The sequence below is a fragment of the Amblyraja radiata genome, chromosome 16 (assembly GCF_010909765.2).
Source record: "Amblyraja radiata isolate CabotCenter1 chromosome 16, sAmbRad1.1.pri, whole genome shotgun sequence".
In the NCBI taxonomy this organism is placed as follows: Eukaryota; Metazoa; Chordata; class Chondrichthyes; order Rajiformes; family Rajidae; genus Amblyraja; species Amblyraja radiata.
Window position 1 is genome coordinate 17,624,578 of NC_045971.1, and position 27,518 is coordinate 17,652,095.

Here is a 27,518-nt window from a genome sequence, read left to right on the forward strand (position 1 = left end):
ACTAGTGTTCGGGACTGTTGGTTGGGATGGGATGGGATGGACTGGGGAGGGGAGGCAGGGCTGAATAGCTGTATCTCGAAACTGACACTCAAACAGAAAAAGGCTGGAAATATTCACACCTATGCTTTCCTCTCCAAAATTAATGTTCATTTCAGTGAGGCTAACAGTAGGGCCCACGAGCCAACGCTAGGTCATCAGCATGCGTCGAGGCAGTGGTTAAAGCTCTTAACGCATATTACCCCCCCATCTTCACAGAGAGGGATGATACCAACAGCATATTTAAGGTGAGCAAGTGGAAATGATAGGATAAACATAGTCAAAGAAGAAATATAAGAGATGTAACATTTTTTAAATGGATAAAAACACATGCACCAGAGAAAATTGCAGATGAAGTGGCTGTGGGTTTCCATTTTCTTAATGGTGTACTGATCAAGAGGATTGGAGGATGGCTAATGTTGGATTACTGTTTAAATAGGGAGTAGGGGATAAGAGAATCACAGACCAATGTAACTGCAGTGCTGACCAAATTATTGGAATAATGAAATTATGTGCGACTATTAAGAAAAAATGTAGGAGTGACAAGAAAAGAGGGTAATAGAGATATGGATTCACTGTTAAGGGTTGGAGTAGGGTGGAGATGGAGACAGGAACTCTCATCACATTTGAAAAGGTTTTGGATGTGCAGAGCCGTGACCTGCAGGGTCATGAAACTAATGCAAAGGTGGGATTTGGCAACACTGAATGGGCTTCTGCATTTTAATGTGAAAGGAGTAAAGCTTAAAGGAGATATGCGGGACAAGATATTTTTGTACACAAAGAATGGTGGGTGTCTGGAACCGCTGCCAAGGGTGATATAATAGTGGTGTTTAAGATGCTCTTAGATAGGCATGTGAATATGCAGGTAATGGTGGGGGATACGAACCATGTGCAGGCAGAGATCAACTTAACCTGTCATTCTACACAGATAATGTGGGAATAAGGCCTGTTCCTATGCTGGTAGACAAAAGTGCTGGAGAAATTCAGCGGGTGTGGCAGCATCTATGGAGCGAAGGAAATAGGCAACGTTTCGGGCCATCTGCAGCTCCTTCTTAAACAACTGTTCCTATGCTGTACTGTTCTGTGATCAATGATCTACAAGTTTGATTCATTTATGCAGCGGCTTCATTTTAATGTGTTCAAGAAGGAACTGCAGATGCTGGAAAATTGAAGGTACACAAAAATGCTGGAGAAACTCAGCAGGTGCGGCAGCATCTATGGAGCGAAGGAAATAGGTAACGTTTCGGGCCGAAACCCTTCTTCAGACTGATATGGCTTCATTTTAATGTTCTGATGGAAGCTTGCTGACCTGGAACAATAACTCACATTTCCTCCGATGCACCCTAACATATTGAATTTTTCCCATAGTTCGTTTTTAATTTCAGTATTTTCAAAAGCTGCAGTTTTTGCCGATTGTGTTGGTTTATTTTCTCACCTCCAGAATAAAACATTCCAGGGTAATCTCCAATAAATAGGGCCACACAACACTGTTTAGGCAGCTAATAATTCTGATGTTATTCCCAGTTTCTCTTTAGACCAAGTTGAGTGGGAGAGAAAAGATGAAATAGTAGTTGCAGGTTTCATTCTGCTTTTCTCAGAACTGTTCATTCATTATCTGATGGAAATCCCCGAGCACTAAATCACATACATTTTTAATATTAGTGGCAATTACCTATGAAATTAAAAAGTAAATCAAGGATGCATCGTGAATATGATCAGGTGCATCATGCTGATATGCCTATTACGTGCCAAAGGAGAAGGCATCAGTTAAATACCTTGTTGTCTCTGGGATGGACTGGGGAGGGGAGGCAGGGCTGAATAGCTGTATCTCGAAACTGACACTCAAACAGAAAAAGGCTGGAAATATTCACACCTATGCTTTCCTCTCCAAAATTAATGTTCATTTCAGTGAGGCTAATAGTAGGGCCCATGAGCCAACGCTAGGTCATCAGCATGCGTCGAGGCAGTGGTTAAAGCTCTTAACGCATATTACCCCCCCATCTTCACAGAGAGGGATGATACCAACAGCATATTTAAGGTGAGCAAGTGGAAATGATAGGATAAACATAGTCAAAGAAGAAATATAAGAGATGTAACATTTTTTAAATGGATAAAAACACATGCACCAAAGAAAATTGCAGATGAAGTGGCTGTGGGTTCCATTTTCTTAATGGTGTACTGATCAAGAGGATTGGAGGACGGCTAATGTTGGATTACTGTTTAAATAGGGAGTAGGGGATAAGAGAATCACAGACCAATGTAACTGCAGTGCTGACCAAATTATTGGAATAATGAAATTATGTGCGACTATTAAGAAAAAATGTAGGAGTGACAAGAAAAGAGGGTAATAGAGATATGGATTCACTGTTAAGGGTTGGAGTAGGGTGGAGATGGAGACAGGAACTCTCATCACATTTGAAAAGGTTTTGGATGTGCAGAGCCGTGACCTGCAGGATCATGAACCTGCAGGGTCATGAAACCTGTCATTCTACACAGATAATGTGGGAATAAGGCCTGTTCCTATGCTGGTAGACAAAAGTGCTGGAGAAATTCAGCGGGTGCGGCAGCATCTATGGAACGAAGGAAATAGGCAACGTTTCGGGCCATCTGCAGCTCCTTCTTAAACAACTGTTCCTATGCTGTACTGTTCTGTGATCAATGATCTACAAGTTTGATTCATTTAAGCAGCGGCTTCATTTTAATGAGTTCAAGAAGGAACTGCAGATACTGGAAAATTGAAGGTACACAAAAATGCTGGAGAAACTCAGCAGGTGCGGCAGCATCTATGGAGCGAAGGAAATAGGTAACGTTTCGGGCCGAAACCCTTCTTCAGACTGATATGGCTGATGGGACGACAGATGGCACAATGGGCTAAGTGTTCGGCTGGCGACCGGAAGGTGGCCGGTTCGAATCCCGCTTGGAGTGCATACTGTCGTTGTGTCCTTGGGCAAGACACTTCACCCACCTTTGCCTGTGTGTGAATGTGTGTGAGTGATTGGTGGTGGTCGGAGGGGCCGTAGGCGCAGAATGGCAGCCACGCTTCCGTCAGTCTGCCCCAGGGCAGCTGTGGCTACAGAAGTAGCTTACCACCACCGAGTGTGACTGAGGAGTGAATGAATAATGCGATGTAAAGCGCCTTGAGTATTAGAAAGGCGCTATATAAATCCCATCCATTATTATTATGGCTTCATTTTAATGTTCTGATGGAAGCTTGCTGACCTGGAACAATAACTCACATTTCCTCCGATGCACCCTAACATATTGAATTTTTCCCATAGTTCGTTTTTAATTTCAGGATTTTCAAAAGCTGCAGTTTTTGCCGATTGTGTTGGTTTATTTTCTCACCTCCAGAATAAAACATTCCAGGGTAATCTCCAATAAATAGGGTCACACAACACTGTTTAGGCAGCTAATAATTCTGATGTTATTCCCAGTTTCTCTTTAGACCAAGTTGGGTGGGAGAGAAAAGAGAGCTACATAGCTATGGAACCCTAGCCCTTTGCATCTTGTCCATGACGCCAAATTGGTATACTGGGCGAGTCCCTTTTACCTGCATTTGGCCCATAGCCCCATAAATTCTCACTATCCATATATATCTGTCCTAAGTGGAGCTAACTTCATCAGAGTAGACATACTTCTTCAGTCTGAAGAAGGGTCTCGACCCGAAACGGCACCCATTCCTTCTCTCCAGAGATGCTGCCTGAGTTACTCCAGCATTTTGTATGTATCTTATATCTGTCCAAATGTTTTTTAGAAATTGTAATCGTGTACGCTTCTACAGCTTCCTCTGGGGGCTAATTCCAGTTACAGACTACCACACAAAAAGTTGCCCAATGTCACTCTTAAATCTCTTCCCCCTCACCTTACACGCATATTACCTATTTTTAGAATCTTCAACCCTGGGATAAAGACTGAGTGTTTACTTTCTCCGTGCCCATCATGATCTTACCGCTCCATAGGATCCCCCACCCCAGTCTCTTGCACTCAAAAGAATAAAGACCCACACTATAAACATCTCCTGACAACTCAATCCTGCAAGCACAGGCAAAATCCTGGTGAACCTCTTCTGCACTCTTTGCAACTTAAATGTATCGTCCTTTTAGTTAATACATCATAAAACAATGCAGCATCCAAATGCTAGCATGACCAGTTCCTTAAAACCCCCCATCAAAATTGGAAACATTTATATTTATTTGACTATCATCTTACCCACCTTCAAAATTCATTGTATTGTATTTATCGAAGGTCCCAGTGAGAAAGGACACCCACCCACTAACACTGCTGCAGATGCCCAGTCAGATTTTTGGCTAGCTGTTCCACGATGGTGCTTGTTAGCGTCTTTGAGAGGCTGCCAAAAGATCCAATGATCTGCGGTTTGGATTTTCCACTTTCCCAATTCTAACCACATTTGGGGAACAGCACGAGTGGATGGATCTCCAATGTCCAACCACACCAGAGGACACTGGTGACAAGTCAGCAAGGAATGAAAAATGCCCGTTTTCAAGACGCTATGTTAACATATTTAAAAGAGAGCAAAGATTGGAACACCAGGCAACACAAGAAAGAACAAGAAATACCACAGAAAATCAAACCGTTTATAAAACAATAGAATTTTGAAATATGTAGGAAGAAATGTGTAGGAAAGAACTGCTGATGCCGGTTTAAACCGGAGATGGACACAAAGTACTGGAGCTCAGCAGGACAGGCAACATCTCTATAGAGAAGGAATGGGTGACGTTTCGGGTTGAGACCCATCTTCAGACTTAAGAACCCTTCTTCAGCCTGAAGGGACTCCATCCAAAATGTCACTCACTCCTACTCTCCTGAGATGCTGCACATTGGGTCTATCTTAGAATTATGAAATAATTCAAAATAAAGACAAATGCTTTGACAAGCAGATGGTTGACACTGGGAATTACAGACCAGTTAGTCTAATATCGGTAGTGGGGAAACTGCTAGAGTCAGTTATTAAAGGTGGGATAGCAGCACATTTGGAAAGTGGTGAAATCATTGGACAAAGTCAGCATGGATTTATGAAAGGTAAATCATGTCTGACGAATCTTATAGAATTTTCGAGGATGTAACTAGTAGAGTGGATAAAGGAGAACCAGTGGATGTGTTATATCTGGACTTTCAGAAGGCTTTCAACAAGGTCCCACATCAGAGATTAGTATGCAAAGTTAAAGCACATGGTATTGGGGGTTCAGTATGATGTGGATAGAGAACTGGCTGGCACACAGGAAGCAAAGAGTAGGAGTAAACGGGTCCTTTTCACAATGGCAGGCAGTGACTAGTGGGGTACCGCAAGGCTCGGTGCTGGGACCCGAGCAATTTACAATATATATTAATGATTTGGACGAGGGAATTGAATGCACCATCTCCAAGTTTGCGGATGACACGAAGTTGGGGGGCAGTGTTAGCTGTGAGGAGGATGCTAGTAGGCTGCAAGGTGACTTGGATAGGCTGGGTGAGTGGGCAAATGCATGGCAGATGCAGTATAATGTGGATAAATGTGAGGTTATCCACTTTGGTGGCAAAAACAGGAAAGTAGACTATTATCTGAATGGTGGCCGATTAGGAAAAGGGGAGATGCAACGAGACCTGGGTGTCATGGTACACCAGTCATTAAAAGTAGGCATGCAGGTGTAACAGGCAGTGAAGAAAGCAAATGGTATGTTAGCATTCATAGCAAAAGGATTTGAGTATAGGAGCAGGGAGGTTCTGCTGCAGTTGTACAGGGTCTGGTGAGACCACATCTGGAGTATTGCGTACAGTTTTGGTCTCCTAATCTGAGGAAAGACATTCTTGCCATAGAGGGTACAGAGAAGGTTCACCAGACTGATTCCTGGGATGTCAGGACTTTCATATGAAGAAAGACTGGATAGACTCGGCTTGTACTCGCTAGAATTTAGAAGATTGAGGGGGGATCTTATAGAAACTTACAAAATTCTTAAGGGGTTGGACAGGCTAGATGCAGGAAGATTGTTCCCGATGTTGGGGAAGTCCAGAACAAGGGGTCACAGTTTAAGGATAAGGTGGAAATCTTTTAGGACCGAGATGAGAAATCTCTGGAATTCTCTGCCACAGAAGGTAGTTGAGGCCAGTTCATTGGCTATATTTAAGAGGGAGTTAGATATGGCCCTTGTGGCTAAGGGGATTAGGGGGTATGGAGAAAAGGCAGGTACGGGATACTGAGTTGGATGATCAGCCATGATCATATTGAATGGCGGTGCAGGCTCGAAGGGCCGAATGGCCTACTCCTGCACCTATTTTCTATGTTTCTTTGTTATGGTTCAAAGCTGGATGAGCATCAAAGATAACTTATAATATCATCAAAACAATTGTTTCACATAAAAATATATAATATTTCCAGTATTTTTAACAACCAACAGTGGTAGAGCAGTGGTTAAACCTGGACAACTAATCCTGAAAAAATGTTCAAATCCTATCATGGTAGCTGCAGAATTTAATTTCAGTTAATAATCTGATATTGTAAAAGAGTAATCAGTTTTCTAGGCTTTTTGCAGATTGCTGATTCCATGTGGGAACGCTGCAACTATGTAACCATATATCCAAAATTCTTGGTCATATTTCTGCCATAATTATTGGTTCTGACCGTTGCAATTCTTTTCATCACAAAATTGCCATAAGCAAAACACAAGGAGCTGGAAGAACTCATTGGGTCAGGCAGCACCCAGGAAAGGAATGGACAGTGGTTTCAGGTTGGGACATTTTCTTTCAGACTCAGGATGCTGCCTGATCCACTGAGTTCCTCCAGTGCGTGTGATTTTCGCAGGATTCCAGCATCTACAATTTATTTTATCTACAGTTCAAACACTACCTTAAAGATATTTGACTCCCAAAATGACATACCTAAACGTTGTGGCTGCAGATAGGAAGCAGACGAACCTTTCCGAGTTTCTTCGATCTTTTCCTCCTGAATTTCAGATGCAGACAAATTTAAAGCCTTTTTTTGTTTGCGAAGTGTCTTGTGGCTCACTTTTGGCTGTGGACTAGGATTGGGAGACGAACCATCAGAAGAAGAAAACAGGTCTGGAGATTCTTCCGATTCTTGGCTTGGGGAAAGGGATATATTTTGTGGACAATCTTTACCTTTGCTCTCATCCAATTTATTTACTTCAGTGAAAACTGTCTTTCTAATTTCTGTGTTATGATTTGGCAATGAAGTGTTTTGCACTTGGGAGGTTTTCAAAGACAGACAAGTTGTACTTAAGGGACTTTGCGACACTGACGGAGTTTTTGAACTCAACTTGTTGAATCCAAATAGCTGAAAACAAGGCAAGTCATCATCACTTGTTTCAGATTCTGAAGTTGATAATTTTACTGGTCGTTTCTTGCAGCCTCTCGCCCGACCTCGGGAAGAGTTTTGTAAGCTGCTGTTGAGTTCTGCAATTTCCTCATATAGTTTGAATTGTACCTGATCATCGCTCACATCACACTCACTTTGCAATTTATCCAGCTCATTCACTGCAATATTTTTCTGGAAACTTGGCTTTGCAGAATCAAAAAGCTCATCAGACGTTGCAAAAGTCATTTGCAAATTCTCACCAACTTTATTTCCTGCAGTGTTGCTTTTGTTTGCATCAGAGTACATAAATGGAGAATCAGCTAATTTAACCAATTTGCAGTCAGTAGTACCTTCTACATTATCAGGCACTTCATGTAATTCACTATTTTCATAAAATTCTCTTGTTTTTAGTAATTTATCTGATTCTCTTTCATGGTAAATATCTTTTTCAATTTCTACAACCTCTTCAATCTCGCCAGCTGAAAAACATTCAATCGCTGAATGGACATTGGATTCAAGTTCTAGATCTAAAACATTCTGCTGAACCTCTTGGTCAACAACAGTACCTTTAACTAGATTTGCAGCTTTAAGCTGAGAATTGTTGTTTCTGTTTCTATTTAGGAGCTCACCAGTTTGGCTTGATCTATCAGAATCAAATTCTTCTTTCTCTGTAGTAACCAAAGTACTACATTTTGATCCTTTTTTTCTAAGCAGCCTGTTCTTTCGCTTCCCCTTTGTCCTATTTGACAGAGGCACCATCTGCTGGCCATGCTCTGGAAGTACAGGAGGAAGAGGCAAAGATGCTGTTGGAGGAACAATTTCAACAGAATCTCGATCGGCCCTGTTCAGCTGCTGCAGACCATTATTTAATTCAGAAGAGCACTGCTTAGCTTTAACCTCATTGGAAACCCGAGTTTCTTTGATCCCAGTTGTTTTATCCAAATTCAGTTTTCCCGTTTTTCGACGTGAAATAAAGTTTCTGTCATCCTTCCTATTTATTACAACTCTTTTAATTGTGTCCTTAGACTTTCCGGACTGTGTTTGGGAAGTTGGAGATCCTCGGCACCCATCACCTACAGATTGGCAGCTTGTGGTTGGCAAAAGAATGAACGATTTCCGTTTTGCTCGCTTGAATGATTTTAGAAGCTGCTCAGTGTCCACTTCACTATCTCCAGTAATTTCCTTTGCTCCAGTCAGCTTTGCAGTCACTTCCTCACCACTGTTTTCTTCATTGCTCATAGCTGCTATCCTTGAATTATTTTCAGACATAAACGTTGTATCATTTGAGCTCAACTTTCCCACTTCTGCACAACTGGAACGGACATTCTGAGCACCATGTTCTCTCTCGGGAACTAGCTGTGCTGCTAGTAACAACACACTGGTCTCCGAGCCGGAATCTTGTGAAGCTATTGGGAAAGGGGAATGATCACGGGACGGTGGATGTTCGGCAAACAGTGCAGCATTACCAGTCTCCTCTGTCTTATTGCAGTCTCTTGATTGCCTCTCCTTGTCACCTGATAATCCATGTGCAGCCCCATCTTCAAGTTCCTCCACCACACATTTTCCACAGGATGTCAAGTTTTCATTTGAACAATTAGCATTGGATAACTGCTCATTGCAGTCTTGAGCTATAATATCCTCCATAGTTAAGCTTTCAGTTTCTGCACACACCATGCCAGTATCAATGTTTTCCACATTCTGAACTGAAGGTGCAATATCTACTCCAGTCCCTAGTGGTGAATGCAACCTGGTCGGTTCAGGTGTCTTTTTGCCTTCCATGACTATCTTTTCATCCAGAAGCTTCAGCCTGCTGCTTCGTCTGGTAGTCCTTATTTCTGGTTCTGTTTTCACAGTTCCTGCACTACTGGGAAAACTGTCAATCTTGTTTTCATTCATATCTGTATGGCTGCTTCTGGGACTTGCTCTTGCAAGCTGGTTGACTAACTGCAAAGGTTTTGTTCTTTTTTTGGCCTGTTTTGTCGACAGCTTTTTCCCTTTTTTACCCAAAACTTTGTTGGTGTTTTTCTTGTCTTCAGCATCAGTCTTGCCCAATTCCAAATCAGGCTGTTGCTGGTTTTGCTTGCAGACTTCCTCCAAATATTCAGTTTCCACCGTCTCACAACAAACAGCTTCCTTTGGAATGGGGGCAATGGGCTTGCCCTCCTGTATACTATCTGATGATTTTTCTATCATCTCTTCATGTGCCTCAATTTCAGTGTCTTGAGGTACAAGAACATGTTCCTGATCAATTTTGGCGTTTGAATTCCAAATGCCAACAGGATAACCTTCATCATTAATTGACGTCTTTATAAAGTCTTCAGGATGTAGCCCATTGCTTCTCATTTTTCCCTTTTGCGTTTTATTAGAACTAATCTCATGGACAGGTTCCTTATCGGGCAGTAAATCATCACTTTTGCCTGCAGATCTAAAAGTCCAGTTTATGGGGGCACTTTTTCTTTTGTCTCTCTTATAGGTTTTCCCAAATACTTTGTTTTTAATATCAATTGCCAATGCTTTTGTTACTTCTCTGTCCTTTTTTAAAGGTGATGCAAGATGGTCATACTCCACTTTTTCAGTCTCAGCTGAACTGGAAGCTTCCTCACAAGAGGCAAGACAGCTCTCTTTTTCTGCTAAAGAATCTGAATCAGTGTTCTGGTCACATGGATTAGAGTCAACACCAAGCCTTGCCACATCATCAACATTAATTTTGGATAACCATTCACTGACTTTTTTCAGAATTCTCTGGCTTTTTCTCTTGGATACTTTTAGAACTGATGAATTATTAGAGTCATTCCCATTTAAATGAAAATCAATTTTATCTCCACCTATCCAATTAGAATCTTTTTGGTTCTGGTTATCTAACATTTCCAAGTCCTTTTTCAACACATTGTTCTCAGAAGACAATGGCACCAGACTGTCAGTGAAGAGCTCCTTTCCATCGGTGCGACTTTCTGGGTTCACCATTTTTATAGCATGCTTCACAATTTTTTCATTGACTTTGTCAACCGGAGATCCAAGCAGCTCTCTCGGCGCCTCTGGGCTGCAGAAGCTACTCTCAGATTTGTTGCCCGTCATTTGTTTGATTCCTGCCTCAGATTCAGTCGCACAGGAATAATCACCAGCATCAGTGTTTGCGGTCTCTTCTGACACTTCATTATCATCTACAAATTAAAGAAATTTTCAAACACAATCACTAAGGATTAGCTTTGATTGGCATTTTGTTTTTTAATCTCTTACTTGTGTATGCTTATCCTTTAAATCAAATTCAAAACCTCAGACAATATTTTCCTCTTTCAGCAGTAAAACAAAACTCGAAAGTAATCTGCCAGTTCTCATCTTGGCATTATCTTAATTTGATGATAGAAGTTATAAAGATCACCGTTTTCAAACGATCACACATGGAGGATTAGTGCTAACTGAGAGCTTGGAACCTACAGTGCCCTCCATAATGTTTAAGACATAGACCCATCATTTATTTATTTGCCTCGGTACTCCACAATTTGAAATTTGTAATAGAAAAAAAAAATCAGATGTGGTTAAAGCACAGTCAGATTTTTTTTAAGGGTATTTCTATACATTTTGGTTTCACCATGTAGAAATGACAGCTGTGTTTATACATGGACCCTCCATTTCAGGGCAAGATAATGTTTGGGACACGTGGCTTCACAGGCATTTGTAATTGCTCAGGTGTTTAAATGCCTCCTTAAGGGCCTGTCCCACTATACGAGTGAATTCAAGGGTTCTCCCGAGTTTCCCCTGATTCGAACTCGGAGAATTACAGTAATAGCTGCTCATAGGTACTTGGGGCTCTCGTGGACATTTTTCAACATGTTGAAAAAACTTCACGAGCTTACCGCATTTCCCGAGTACCTGCCGTTAGTGTTACGAGCCACTAAGAAACGCCCCGAGCTCCGACGTACCCGCTACGTACTTACCACAAGTTTGATTATTTTTTTTAACTCGAGAGAGCTCTTGGGTAAACTAGTATAGTGGGACAGGCCCTTTAATGCAGGTATAAGGGAGCTTTCAGCACCTAATCTTTCCTCCATTCTTTCCATCACCTTTAGAAACTTTTATTGTTTTTTATCAACATGAGGACCAAAGTTGTGCCTATGTAAGTCAAAGAAGCCATTATGAGACTGGGAAACAAGAATAAAACTATTAGAGACATCAGCCAAACCTTAGGCTTACCAAAATCAATGTTTGGAACATCATTAAGAAGAAAGAGAACACTGGTGAGCTTACTAATCGCAAAGGGACAGGCAGGCCAAGGAAGATCTCCACAGCTGATGATGGAAGAATTCTCTCTATAATAAATAAAAATCCCCAAACACCTGTCCAACAGATCAGAAACACTCTTCCGGAGTCAGGTGTGGATTTGTCAATAACCACTGTCCGCAGAAGACTTCATGAGCAGGAGTGCAGAGGCTACACTGCAAGATGCAAACCACTGGTTAGCCGCAAAAATAGAATGGTCAGGTTAGTTTGCCAAGAAGTACTTAAAAGAGCAATGTTTAAGAAAGAACTGCAGATGCTGGAAAAATAGAAGGTAGACAAAAATGCTGTAGAAACTCAGTGAGGCAGCATTTATGGAGCAAAGTCTGAGGAAGGATCTCGACCTGAAACGTCACCTTCGCTCCATAAATGCTGCTTCACCCACTGAGTTTCTTCAGCATTTTTGTCTACCTACTTAAAAGAGCAACCACAGTTCTGGAAAAAGGTTTTGTGGACAGATGAGACAAAGATTAACCATATCAGGGTGATGGCAAGAGCAAAGTATGGAGGAGAGAAGGAACTGCCCAAGATCCAAAGCATACCACCCATCTGTGAAACACGGTGGTGGGGTGTGTTATGGCCTGGGCATGTATGGCTGCTGAAGGTACTGGCTCACTTATCGTCATTGATGATACAACTGCCTATGGTAGTAGCATAATTAATTCCGAAGTGTATAAACACATCCTATCTGCTCAAGTTCAAACAAATGCCTCAAAACGCATTGGCCGGCGGTTCATTCTACAGCAAGACAATGATCGCAAACATATTGCTAAAGCAACAAAGGAGTTTTTCAAAGCTATAAAATGGTCAATTCTTGAGTGGCCAAATCAATCACCCAATCTGAACCCAATTGAGCATGCCTTTTATATGCTGAAGAGAAACCTAAAGGGGACTTGTCCCCAAAACAAGCATGAGCTAAAGATGGCTGCAATACAGGCCTGGCAGAGCATCACCCAGCAACTGATGATGTCCATGAATCGCAGACTTCAAGCAGTCATTGTGTGCAAAGGACATGCAACAAAATACTAAACATGACTATTTTCATTTACATGACATTGCGGTGTCCCAAACATTATGGTGCCCTGAAATGTGGGGACTGTATAAACACTGCTTTAATTTCTACATGGTGAAACCAAAATGTATAAAAATGGCCTTTGTTAAAATCTGACAATGTGCTCTTTAACCACATGTGACTTTTTCTAATACAAATCTCAAATTGTGGAGAACAGAGACAAATAAATAAATGACGGGTCTTTGTCCCAAACATTATGGAGCGCACTGTATAATAAATAGAATGTCTTGATACAGAAATCCTTTAGTCTAGCTATTTGAGTTCAGCCATACAAATTTAATCAGTCATTACCTGTAACACTTAAATCCGTTATTATTATTTCATCAAGTGTTTTTTGTGGATGAAACATTTTGTTGTAATAAACATCTCTTGACAGAGGGATTTTTATAAGCTACTGAAACACTCACCTCTGCTTTTGCTACCTTCAGGTTAGATGGATGTTTGTATCCCATCCTCCACAAAATCCAACCTATTTAACATTCCAACATTTAATTTTCTTTGTTTCATGCTACTTCCCCCTTGCCAATTATTATAAACCTCAAAGATCCAGTGGGTTTTTTCATGGTCCATAATCCTCACCCAATTTTTGGGATCCTTCATAGGCATCTTGCACGATTCCCATGTGTTGCACCTGCTCATGACGTGGTTGTCCTAGCCTTTATGTAATCTTTTGTTCCACTTCCCTCTTTAGTCTGTTTTCCTTGGCATAGCTTTGTGCTATCTTCGTCCTATTCTATGCAATGTTCCAGCCTTGCCAACTCACCAGTTTTCAAGAAATCTTTTAAACTTAAGTTACGCAACATTTCAGGAAGGCAGAGCAAGTTAGTCAGTGGCAAATCTATATTTGAAAAAAAATTAACTTCTACCTCTCGTGCATGCTCTGTTGATGCGAGCGATTTTATTTTTTAATAAACGAGTTTGGTATTCTGAAAAACGCAAGGAATCATGGGATTTGTCAAAGGTCATTTGTGATAAAGAAAAAGCGAATGAAGGCTGGCTGTATAAACTGTGTATAAATTGTTAACTATTCTACCAGTGAATTAATCTAGAATTCTGTCAACTCAATAGCTTCCTTTCTTGTTCTGCTGTTCACACACTACTTAGTCCCAGTTCTAGTTCAGTTCATTAATCTGCAATTATGAGATATTCAAAAAGTTAAATAATTTATTATGTTCGTTTAATCGTTAATGTGTTTGCTACTGGAATAAGAAAACATTACTTGCGTTTGAAACATTTTCTTATCTTTAGTCATAATTTATGTGTAAAAACATATTTAATCTGAGGAACAGGGGGTGCCAGGTAGCGGGAGAGCGGGGTGTAACCGCGAGAGAGGGCGCAGATGCGAGTGGGAGACAGGGTGTGAGACTGGACCGGCGGAGAGACATTCACGGCAGCTGAGCTGCTGCGTTTGTACCGACCTGCGTTTAATTCGTGGTCAGGATCGAACCCGGGTCTCCGGCGCTGCAAGCGCTGTTTAATTGCTACTGGACCATCCCCTCCCGAGTGTCCCATCCCTGTTTGGGGGTGGCCGGAGATGTTTGGGGTGACCCTGGAATGACAGACACTGGCCCGGACCAGTGGCGGCCCCAGACTTACAGCCAGCGCGGAGAAGCGCCAACTCCAGCTCAACTCTGCTCCAACTCCCGAGGAACCCGTTCCCCGACGGGCCGGGGACCGTCAGCTGCACCTCTCGCCTTAAACAGTGGCCATCGGTTAACCCCCTCTGTGCCGGCGAAAACCGAGCATCAGACATCAACGGGGATACACACAAAATGCTGGAGTAACTCAGCGGGACAGGCGGCATCTTTGGAGAAAAGGAATAGATGATGTTTCTGGTCGAGACCCTTCTCCAGAGATGTTGCCTGACCCGCTGAGTTACTGCAGCATTTTGTGTGTATCCTCGTTGATGACTGGTCTTTCTCACAACATGCCTGGCCACCCAACTTTCTAACAACAAGAAGCATGGATAAAGTACTCATAATCTCTTCATTCAAATGAGTGGCAAATACTGGGGCCCCAACGTTGATCGCTGGAGCACCCATCTAGTGACAGCATCCTAACTGCAAAATGACCCTACTCCATTAACCAATCCGCAATCCACGTTTTGTTGCCACATTTAATGCAAATGGGGATTCATGTTGTTTAATAATTCTTTAAGCAGCGCATTAAAGATCCTCTGAAAGTCAAAATTTATCTTATCCAAGGTTCCTGACTGATTTAGTTTATCACCATCCATTTTGCTACCTTGCCTTATCCCCCAAATCAAATGTTTAAAGCCACATGCAATCAAAATTATGCCAAATAAGTTTTTGATGGATTTATACATTTGGGGATCACAGGAATTTGGGAGATTTCAATAAGAATAATAAAGGAGTTTTAGATCCAACATTAGAGCCTACACATAATCAATATTTCTATATTTTTGAGTGTTATTGTTCAGACCAATTCCAAAATTAAAAAACAGAAAACCTGAGCAATTGGCCTTGTAACATGCTTTCTACAAAAATAAGCCCAAGTAATTGGTCATCATTTCAAAAAGGAACTGATTAATGTCCTTAAAAAATCCTAAAAAAAGATTAAGTTTGTAAACCCTGGCCCTTGAAGTTAATTAAACAAAATTCTACATAACATCAATCAATACATGGCTCAATGATCCCAGGTACTTTTGTACAATATTGATCAGAATGTGGCTATCAAAGAAACATTAGAAAGAGGTAGTTATGTACATTACAATGACACTAGTGCAGCCGCCAGTAAATTCTGAAGACAATTTATCTTCTCTCTTTCTTAAACTTTAATCAATTTCCCCAATCAACTTAAATCAAGAGCATGTTCAATAGCAGAAACTATTTCCACCAAAAAGATGCAGGAATGGAGCAAATTCTGGCGATCTTAGAACTAGCAGAAAGGTATAATTAATCAATGCAAGCCAAATGTTGTCTGAGGAATTAGTGACTCCCAAAAAAATGGCAAAATAAATGGTAGGCATATACATGTCCATAGGTAAAACTAATTCTTCTTATATTCTATTCCTTTATTTTGGAAAGCAAGAAACCTCAATGTTATTTAGTACTAAAAGAAAATATCACTTTAACTGGCACTTCTGTTAGAATTGTGCCTCTGGCTTCTCATTCTTCGTAGCACTTCGCATTTCTCAGCAATAAATCTTATACTCTTATAAATAAATCTTATAATTTTTTTTCTTCCTCAGTTGCTGTCTGACCTGCCGAATGTTTCCAGCATTTCCTGTTGTTGTTTTGCATTTCCAATTTGGCAGTTTTTGAAAATTTTGATTCATTCAGCTTAGCTTCTTGAAGTCGTTTACTAATACGCTCAACCTCATTATCATTCGATAGGAATAAGTGTGCATGCAGCTCACCAACAATGTTTTGTACACTCCAGTTAATGAACACAGAGTAAACCCAAAACTCAGCTTGGCTCATTTTGAATTTTGTCTGATCCCATCTAAAATGTTCATGTTCTTATTCTGGTGCCACTTAGCTCCTCCAATCCTTTCTTGTCTCCCTTTTTTTGCTACCCTCCATCAACCATACCGCTGGAAAATAAACTTCCCCTCAAAACAACCGTAAACAACCCATGTGGACACAATTCCCAGGTCTGCTGAGGTGCAAACCGATTTGTCTGTACGGATCCTGAACTTTTATAGATGGATCATACAGCATCTAACAAAATAAAAGATTCTTTAGTGAAATCAGATCCGATATCCTCCCTTGGACAGGTTTTGATCACTTATCAAGATCAGGGAGATCGTCGTTTCTTTCTTACTGTAGCCATTTTGTCCTGGGAAAATTTAAAAATCGGGTTTAATCACCTTCCTTAGAACATTCTGTGGCTTTATGTAGGTGGGAACTACAGGAGACATGGAGCGAATGGAAGGACCTTTTAACATGATTATTTCAGGAATGAGTAAAAGTCAATCAAGGATACGAACAAGAAGTGTCTTTATAGTTAACAACCATAGTGATCTAATTCCCAAACTTAAATCACAACTGTTTATTGATTCACCATGTTATTAAACTTAGATCATTGTGCAAAAATAATTAAAAGTATGAAGTGTTGACAATATAGACATAACATACCCATTTCTGATGAAAACAGTTCCTCCAACACTGGTTTAGATACTTCTGATTTATTTTCCTCGATATACTTTTCATCATTGTCACATTGATCTGATTTCTCTTCTTCAAGAGTGGCTTTCTTATTCACAGTATTTTGCTGCAGTGTTAACCTATGGAAGAAACCAGAATTAAAACCCTTCCTTTTCTGCAGAGATGCTGTCTGACCCGCAGAGGTACTCCAGCTATTTGTGTCTATCTCCAGAATTACAACGATGGATTTCAGTCGTCATTTAATTCATTTTTCCAATGACTATTTTAAAGAGGAATGATTTGGAAAGAACATCTTATCCATACAGAATTTAAATTTTTTTTAAAAATAAACACACCCATTGGAGGTGAACCAGAATGACCAATAATTGGTATAGAGTGTGGTACCTAAAAATACAAACATCTTTTATACTTATGTGTTTAAGAAGGAACTGCAGATGCTGGAAAATCGAAGGTACACAAAAAAGCTGGAGAAACTCAGCGGGTGCAGCAGCATCTATGGAGCGAAGGAAATAGGCAACGTTTCGGGCCGAAACCCTTCTTCAGACTGATCGGGGGTGGGGTGGGCGGGGACAAGAAAGGAAAAAGGAGGAGGAGCCCGAAGGCTGGGGGATGGGAGGAGACAGCAGGGGGACTGAGGAAGGGGAGGAGATAGCAAGGACTAACAAAATTGGGAGAATTCGATGTTCATGCCCCCAGGATGCAGTCTCCCCAAGCGGAATATGAGGTGCTGTTCCTCCAATTTCTGGTGCTGCTCGCTGTGGCCATGGAGGAGACCCAGGACAGAGAGGTCAGAGACAGAGTGGGAGGGGGAGTTGAAGTGCTGAGCCACCGGGAGGTCAGCTTGGTTATTGCGGACCGAGCGGAGGTGTTCGGCGAAACGATCGCCCAACCTCCGCTTGGTCTGCTGACATCTAGAGCAGTGGATGCAATAGATGAGGTTGGAGGAGATGCAGGTAAACCTCTGTCGCACCTGGAACGACTGCTTGGGTCCTTGAACGGAGTCGAGGGGGGAGGTAAAGGGACAAGTGTTGCATCTCTTTTATATTGTTTTATGTTGCATTTCTTTTATACGTATACCTTGTTAAAATGCAAGATTTATAATTATTTTATTGCACTGATCATTTTTTTGACCATGCAAGAAATGGTCATTTGATTACCCCATCTCGGATTTTATTTTCGTAAATTTCACTTTTGAAACGGCTACATGCTCAAAACTACCATTATACGTTAAGTTGAAACTAATCCTCAAAATCGCAAATAGATAACACTCAGTGAAACCCAACTGCAAACTAATATAAATTCCCATAGAAAACTATTAATTTCAAGCATTCAATTCAGGCAACAAGCCTCTAAAATCAACTCTCAATAAGAAAATTTTGTGAATTTATTTCTCACAACAATTTCTAATTTATGGCTGATTGCCCACTAACACACTCCCACAAAACAATGCCATAAACTAGTCAGGATACATTTATACAACTCCTTATCCATGTAGATTCACTTACCTTTCCTTAATATGTACTCTAAACAAAGATTCCTCAGAAGAATCTGAATCTGTAATACAAAAGACAAATACTAAACAAAAGACTAAATAACCTTCGTCATACATCAAATTTAAGTTGTACTCTAGCATTGAACGCATATTCAAATCTAACATTAAAAAGTAATATACAACTAGTATGAATAACTACCATGCAAAATAAAACACTGCTCTATCTGCTGTGCAGGGAGAAGCAAGGTGCTACCGCTGTAGAGATCTGGGTTCAATCCCAACCTCCTGGTACTTTGTGTATGGAGTTTGCACATTCTCCCTATGGCCAAAGATTGACACCAAAAGCTGGAGTAACTCAGCGGGACAAGCAGCTGTACCTCCTCCCTCGACTCTGTCAAGGGACCCCGACAGCCCATTCAGGTTAGGCAGAGGTTCACTTGCACCTCCTCCAACCTCATCTACTGTATCCGTTGTTCAAGATGTGGGCTCTTATACATCGGTGAGACCAAACGCAGACTGGGCGATCGTTTCGCGGAACACACTCGCGCAGCCCGCGTGAACAAACCTGATCTCCCGGTTGCTGGACACTTTAATGCTACTTCCCATTCCTGCACAGACCTTTCTGTCCCCGGTCTCCTCCATTGTCAGAGTGAGGCTAAACGCAAATTGGACGAACAGCTTCTCATATTTCGGTTGGGCAGCTTGCAGCCCAGTGGTATATTGATTTTTCTCACTTCAGGTAGCATTCCCTCTCTCTCTAACCCTCCCCCAACCAAGTCGCACAAGCTTCTCATTTTCACCCTATAGCTTACAATGGCCCGTTTCCTTTATCATCATTATTTTTGCAAATCTTTCATTCATTGTTCTTTATCTCCCCACATCACCGTTTATACCACTTGTTTCCCTTATTGCTAACCAGTCTGAAGAAGGGTCTCGACCCAAAACATCGCCCATTCCTTCTCCCCAGAGATGCTGCCTGTCCCACTGAGTTACTCCAGCCTTTTGTGTCTATCTTTGGTTTAAAGCAGCATCTGCAGTTCCTTCTTACACATTCTCCCTATGGCCACTTAGTTACTACTTTGTGCTGCAGTTTTCCCCCACATCTAAAAAAAAAAAAGCGTTGCTAGATTAATTGACCACCTGCCTGTAACGGGCAGAATTAAAAGAGTTGTTGGGAGTGCAAAAATTATAGATTGTAGGAAAATAAGGGAGGGACAGGATTGCTTTCCATGCTAACATGGACACAATGAGTTGAATGGCTCTCTAGGTCATAAGGAAAGACGGATTCGTTGCTGTACCCAAGAGAAACAGGAAAGTACCCCCAAGCCAACAAACAAACAGCAATTATGTCCTCTAGCAAACTGCAATTATGCAAGTTGCCAGTTCATTCAGTTGTAAACTGATTACGTTTAGTGAAACATTTGCTTTATGACTCACATCAGTGTAGCAAAGGAACTCTTTGAGCATCAGAGCATACACATGCATTAAGGAAAAGCCACTGGCAGCAGGTTTGAGATTGTTGAAATTTAATGCCACAACATTTTTTACCTCCAGATCAAGTTGAAAGAGATGGGGATCCAGCGACATAGTCAAATAGACAATAGAGAATAAACTGCATAGAAAAAAAAAATCATGCTGATCTTTAAAATGCTTACCAATCTCAACATAAACAGGTTCAGCATCTATTTTCTGCCTTTTATTTCTTGTAGAAACTCTTCTGACAACTTCTGTCAAAGGACGTCCAGTGCAATCATTCTGTATAAGAGAGCAGTTATTTCAGTATTTCTTTATGTAATATAATTAAGAAGTTGTGAAGTTGTGTATGATACAGCTATTTCCTGGTAAACAATCATAATTATGATGTTAAACCTGCAGTGATTACATCACAATGATTGGTATTCCTGGTAAATATCATTTAAAGTCCACTGGCTGGTGTCTGGTGTAATACCTGTTACAGTCAGAAATCAAGTAAATAAATCATCTCCAAACACCAAAAGGTACCAATACAAGAAATACATAGTAGACATTGCAAAGCTATGGTTTCAATTCAGTTTTCAAAGTACCCTCATTGAGACACAAGAAATGTACAATAAAAACTGATGAAATGCAAATCAGTTGACATGGGGTTGTGACTGAACAGCATTTAAAAATATAATTGATTAAAAGAAAAAAAAAAGAAAAATTGATCAGCAAGTGCCAAAAATGTTGGGAATTTCACCACTTAAACAGTCAAAAGCAAAGCCTGTATAAAACAATCTCACTACCTGTGACAAAGGATATATGCAAAATAAGATTTCATGAGAAAACAACAAAAAATTCCTCAAATATAATGGCACAGAAATTATAGGGGAAAAGACAAGCTCATGGTATCTACCATTCACAAAAAAAGGGAAGCTCTGACCTCCCTTCCATCGAGGGGATCTATTGCAGTCGCTGCCTCAAAAGGCTGGCAGTATCATCAAGGACCCACACCATCCTGGCCACACACTCATCTCCCCGCTACTTTCAGGTAGAAGGTACAGGAGCCCGAAGACTGCAACGACCAGGTTCAGGAATAGCTACTTCCCCACAGCCATCAGGCTATTAAACTTGGCTCGGACAAAACTCTGAACATTAATAGCCCATTATCTGTTATTTGCACTTTATCAGTTTATTTATTCATGTGTGTATATATTTATATAATGGTATATGAACACACTGATCTGTTCTTTAGTCATGTCTACTATGTTCTGTTGTGCTGAAGCAAAGCAAGAATTTCATTGTCCTATCAGGGGCACATGACAATAAACTCTCTTGAATCTTGAATCAATAAAAGTGTGCCTTGTGAGATAAGTAAAAGATACACTGAGACTTACTTGATGACAGACAAACAGCCTATTGGAAACATCATCACACGGAAGAGATAGCAATTTTTTTTGAATTTACACTTTGTTTTGATATCAATCTTTATCATTTAGAATAATTCAGTAGTAAAATAGATGTTTGAATGCTAAAGTTGTCAAATTGGTTGCATTGCAGATTATGAGTAACCCAATACAGATAACCCTAATTATAACGGCCCACCCCGGGGGTGGGGCGATGGTCTCCATTATTGCCGGTTGTCCACAATAGCTGATTAAGGGGGTAATTTTTTCAGTGTATAGATTTCTGTTGTAAAACTTGATTTCTCTCGTCTATTTTGTGCTAAGAGCACGTCGAGAATGTTGTTTCAAGACTGTTGCATTTAGTGTTAGTTTATTTCACACTATACACTACTGCTAACATGACACCAAATGAACTTTTGTACCATATAGCAATTGCCTCGTTAGTGTTTACTGCCATCATCCTAATCTAGAACCTTCAGCGGCTTTGTACCACTTTTAGTTGTTTCTATTAGTTCTTAAAGGTAGTTTTATGCTAATATAATTTGTTAACCCTTGAGAGTTCTTTATACAGGACCATAGCCTTAAGCTCCTGTCCCACTTGAGTGTCCTTGGCATGCTAAATACGCGACATAGTGGTCGCGTTGAGGCGCGACGGTCCCGCGAAGGTCACTCGCGACTTCATGTGTCTGCACAGCCGTCTGGAGCTCTTGACGTCATTTGCAGATGGACACAAAATGCAGGAGTAACTCAGCGGGACCGGCCGAGCTCAGCGATCGGTTTGCCTGCTTCTGCTGCTGTTGGAGGTGAGACGTTGCGTCGCGCCAGGGTCTTGGGCCTGTCCCACTTTGGCCATCAGTTACGCGACAGGCCGGTGGCGAGCGAAGATTTCGTTTGCTACAAAATTTCGGAGCGCCGTGCGGTACCGCGCACAAACTCAATACCCCTCCGCGCTTCACAGTGGGACAGATGCCCGTGCGCCTCAACGCAACGACGAGGTCGCGTAATTTGCGTGCCAAGGACACGTAAGTGGGACAGGGCCTTGAGTTACAACAATTTTGTCCACCATAACCAAAATCCAGACTAACATGTGGAGACAAATTTGTCGTTTCATGGAGGATATTCTCTATTTTTCCTTTGTAGAGTGGGAAAGTTTCACAGAACATTAAGCAACTCAAAGCTGTTCTTTTCAAGTTACTAAATAACATCAGTCGCAACCAGGTTCTAGGTTGTCATAATTTTGTCTAGCCATAACCTCAAATCTCTCATTTTACCATCAACTATGAAAGACTACACAAGAGCATCAGGCACACTCAAAAATAAAAGACTGACAAAATGGCCATGTAAACTTTTAGTTACTGTATGCATCTGATAGAAGCATTAAAGTTAAATCATGGCAGTTCTTCCCTAGGCCTAACTATCTTTGGCTATTTCATCTATGGCTTGTTCTCCAATGTATCATAAGAATGAATGTTTACTGCTGATTACATTAATTTCATTCATAATAAGGTCATATGAGCTGAATTAGGCCATCAAGTCTACCTCTCCCTCCAAACCCCATTCTCCTGCCTTCTCCCCATAACCCCAACACCCATACTAATCATGAATCTATCTATCTCTGCCTTAAAAATATCCATTGTCTTGGCCTCCACGGCCTTCTGTGGCAATGAATTCCAGATTCACCACCATGACTAAAGAAATTCCTCCTCATCTCCTTCCAAAAGGAATGTCCTCTAATTTTGTTTTCCTTTCATATGTCCCGAAACAGAACAATGAAATTCTTACTTACAACAGCATTACAGGTATGTAAACATATTACTCTGTAAAAACTCACAATAAACACCAAAAAAGTTAAACAGCGCCCTCCATAATGTTCGGGACAAAGACCCACCATGTATTTATTTGCCTTTGTACTCCACAATTTGAGATTTGTAATAGAAAAAAAATCACATGTGGTTAAAGTGCACATTGTCAGATTTTAATAAAGGCCATTTTTATACATTTTGGTTTCACCATGTAGAAATTACGGCAGTGTTTATACATAGTCCCCCATTTCAGGGCACCATAATGTTTGGGGCACAGCATTATCATGTAAATGAAAGTAGTCATGTTTAGTATTTTGTTGCATATCCTTTGCATGCAATAACTGCTTGAAGTCTGCGATTCATGGACATCACTAGTAGCTTGGTGTCTTTTCTGGTGATGAGCTGTCAGGCCTTTGTTGCTTTAGCAGTATGTTCACGAGATTGATCCCTGGGATGGTGGGACTGTCATATGAGGAAAGATTGAAAAGACTAGGCTTGTATTCACTGGAGTTTAGAAGGATGAGGGGGTCTCTTATAGAAACATATAAAATTATAAAAGGACTGTACAAGCTAGATGCAGGAAAAATGTTCCCAATGTTAGGCGAGTCCAGAACCAGGGGCCACAGTCTTAGAATAAAAGGGAGGACATTTAAGACTGAGGTGAGAAACAGCTTTTTCACCCAGAGAGTTGTGAATTTGTGGAATTCCGTCACAGAGGGCAGTGGAGGCCAAATCACTGGATGGATTTAAGAGAGAGTTAGATAGAGCTCTCGGGGCTAGTGGAATCAAGGGATATGGGGAGAAGGCAGGCACAGGTTATTGATTGGGGACGATCAGCCATGTTCACAATGAATGGCGGTGCTGGCTCGAATGGCCTCCTCCTGCACCTATTTTCTATGTTTCTATATTCTTATGTTTGCGATCATAGTCTTGCTGTAGAATGACCTTGCTGTAGAAAGACCTTTTTCCAGAACTATGGTTGCTCTTTTAAGTACTTCTTGGCAAACTGTGGTTTGCATCTTGCAGTGTAGCCTCTGTATTTCTGTTCATGAAGTCTTCTGCGGACAGTGGTCATTGACAAATCAACACCTGACTCCTGAAGAGTGTTTCTGATCTGTTGGACAGGTGTTTAGTGATTTTTCTTTATTATAGAGATAATTATTCTGTCATCAGCTGTGGAGGTCTTCCTTGGCCTGCCAGTCCCTTTGCGATTAGTAAGCTCACCAGTGCTCTTTCTTCTTAATGATGTTCCAAACAGTTGATTTTGGTAAGCCTAAGGTTTGGCTGATGTCTCAAAGTTTTATTCTTGTTTCTCAGTCTCATAATGGCTTCTTAGACTTTCATTGGCACAACTTTGGTCCTCGTGTTGATAAACAGCAATAAAAGTTTCCAAAGGTGATAGAAAGACTGGATGAAAGACTAAGTGTTGAGAGCTCTCTTATACATGCATTAAGGAGGCAATTAAACACACTCGAGCCATTATAAACACCTGTGAAGCCATGTGTCCCAAACATTATGGTGCCCTGAAATGGTGGGACTATATATAAACACAGCAGTAATTTCTACACTGTGAAACCAAAATGTATAAAAATGGCTTTTTAATAAAATCTGACAATGTGCACTTTAACCACATGTGATTTTTTTTTTCTATTACAAATCTCAAATTGTGGAGTACAGAAGCAAATAAATAAATGACGGGTCTTTGTCCCAAACATTATGGAGGACACTGCATCTATATGTATATTGTAGAACTACATTGATCAACTACACAAATACAGTGGTAACATCTTGGGTGTTCAGCAGAGTGACTTGCCTCCTAATAATGCAACCTGTTAGATGAACATCCCATCCATTCACTCCATTATTGGCACACAATAGTTAAAGGTGCATCACCTGCACCAACCCACCAGGTCTTCTTCAAAAGTACATCCCAAAACTGCAAACACTACCACCTGGAGGGTGGAGGATAGGGCACACAATGGAATCCTACTCACACAAACCATACACTATCAGCATGTGGAAATACAGTATATTGCCATTACTTCACCACTGAGCTTAAACAATGGAGTATCTCTAACACCATACCCTGGGAAATAGTTTCACCACATTCACTGCAGGAAGGAATCAGCATTTAGAAGAGGCCACTAAATGCCAGCCTTTTCAGTGACATCTACATATCACAGCTAAAAGAACCATCCCCATTAAGACAAAATATTGCTGTATTTGCAATGTACAAGGATCTCACACGGAAATTGATGATTGTTGTTTTGCATTGATAGAGCTTACGGATGAGACAGCTTCAACGGGGTATTTTAAATATGTGATATCTCAATTTATGCTGATTATAACATGGTGGAGGTTCCCTTTCTTCTTCTTCTCCGATCTGCACTTTTCTTCCATTAGGTCCATAATATTTTAATGGCTAAGGAGACAGACCATTGTTATTTATATTCAGGAGAGCAATGTGCAGCTGAAAAATATTGCCTGAAGGGGCGGTTTTAAAATAAATCCAATTCATAGCACTTGCGAAGACACACTGCTCCAACAATTTCCAGGCCAATAACACTAGTTATAAAACAGATTACTGCAGTACCAAAGTGCGACTTCTAGAGACTCCAGCAGCTAATATTGTCTGTGGGGTGTTGTTGCTCTGGGCACTGCTGTCATCTTTCCATAACTGTTTGTAAGAGTTGATCTCAGCCGGTCTTGTTTTCTGAGAGTCATCAATGGAGACTAGTGGAAATGATGCATCGGAAGAAAAAAGACCAATTACTACCTTATGTATAAAACCACATTTAATCAGCACATTTAAAACAGTTCACTTTTGAAAGCTTTCTCCACAAGCACAAAAGGCTGGTAACATGTTCTCCCAGAATTAAAAAGGGCATAGATTTGAGACCCTTCCTAGAGTCTGCCCACAAAATGGATACTGTTGTGTGCGGCATTAGTGAAGATGTTATCCTTCAGGTGAAATGTTAAATTGATCCCTTGGGTGGATACATGAATCCCAGGGCAGTATTTCTAGGGAGAAACGAGGAGGTTCAGGGATATCTCAGCCAATATTCATTAAAAACACATTTTCTAGTCCTGCTTGAATAGCCATTTGCATGAACAAAAATTGGTGCTGGGTTTACTAGATTAGTACATATAAAAATAATTTAATATTCCCATGAAGTGCCGGGTAACCCAAGGCAATGAAAGACATCATAAAAATGTATTGTGTTTCTCATCCACTCATTTTTAGAAATGCTCAAAGGAACATTTTAATCCATATTCAGCCAACACTGCAAAATGTATACAGGAATGTTTGCTGTGTTTCAGATAACAATCAACTGGTGCCTGAAATTATTATAGTCTCGGAATTTCAGGTTTGCGTTTGAAGAGAGGCACCCTAATGAAACAAAGCCAATCAATGAAATAGGCCTCAATGTCACGAATAGAATTTTTTGCAAGTCCCCAGCTGAATTTCGCATGTTATACAGCCAATGCAATAAAGAAAAACTATTATCCTAATTTTCTCCAAATGTAATAAATGACAGGGTCAATAATGAATGACCAGGAAAAAAGTCCACATGGAATAAAAACAATAGAATTCTTTACAGCAGTACAATTGCTTTACTGGTACGTACAAAGTCAAGTGCACTAAATTCAAGTGACAGACTGCCCATAATTTCAATTCAAAGCTCCAAATTATTTGCGCTTGTCAAATATTCAATAGGGATGGAATTGGATTGTGCTGTTAACACCTGAATGGTTAGCACTTGGCATTAAACACCGTTCATGCAATCTTTGAGGATATTAACCCGTGAATTGGAACACAAAATTAATTTGCATTAACGCCGAACACTGTTTTCACTCGTTGCATTTTTGCTGCGAGAAAAAACATTTAAATTTTTGAGTAGTGTTTTTGCACATTGTCCTGCCTGGAGATATAATTCACAAATATTTAAATACTGAATACACACTATCACCAACATTAATTATACAGTACAGCTTTTGCATGTTGAGAAATAAAATTAGATACTTACATTCATAACCCGTGTCCAATTCAAACGCACGAATTGTTTTCACAATTCCCTCTGCAAGTTGTTTAAATCGAGTGCTTTCCTGGAGACTCCTGAAATTAATTGTAACATTTAATAAATACTTTTAGGTCCATCGTGAGCTATCTCTAGCATAATGTATAGGTAGGAAAGAACTGCAGATGCTGGTTTAAATCGAAGGTAGACAGAAAATGCTTGAGTAACTCAGCGGGTCAGGCAGCATCTCTGGAGTTTCGGGTCGAGGCCCTTCTTCAGTCTGACAAGGGTCTCGACCCGAAACGTCACCCATTCCTTCTCTCCAGAGATGCTGCCTGACCCGCTGAGTTACTCCAGCATTTTGTGTCTACCTTCAGGACAATGAATGTGGCTGTAGCCTAGATATTTTAAGTATAAATGATAATTACACAACTTTTATATTAACCACAGAGAAAACTTACAAGGGAAATAAAAAGCAAACATTTAAAAACACAGCAGCCATCAATTTTTACTCAATGC

General features: G+C 40.7%; 1 protein-coding gene across 1 annotated transcript in view; it reads right to left on the reverse strand.

The window, feature by feature from the left end:
- Window positions 1-27,518, reverse strand: part of brca1 (BRCA1 DNA repair associated) — a 75,374-nt gene that overhangs the window by 32,058 nt on the left and 15,798 nt on the right. The window contains exons 5-10 of the mRNA XM_033035262.1: window positions 27,009-27,097; window positions 25,574-25,713; window positions 19,970-20,069; window positions 18,328-18,376; window positions 16,793-16,941; window positions 6,910-10,506 (exon numbers count right to left, since the gene is read on the reverse strand). Of these exons, the coding sequence (XP_032891153.1) occupies window positions 6,910-10,506; window positions 16,793-16,941; window positions 18,328-18,376; window positions 19,970-20,069; window positions 25,574-25,713; window positions 27,009-27,097 (4,124 nt within the window). The remainder of the gene's footprint in view (window positions 1-6,909; window positions 10,507-16,792; window positions 16,942-18,327; window positions 18,377-19,969; window positions 20,070-25,573; window positions 25,714-27,008; window positions 27,098-27,518) is intronic.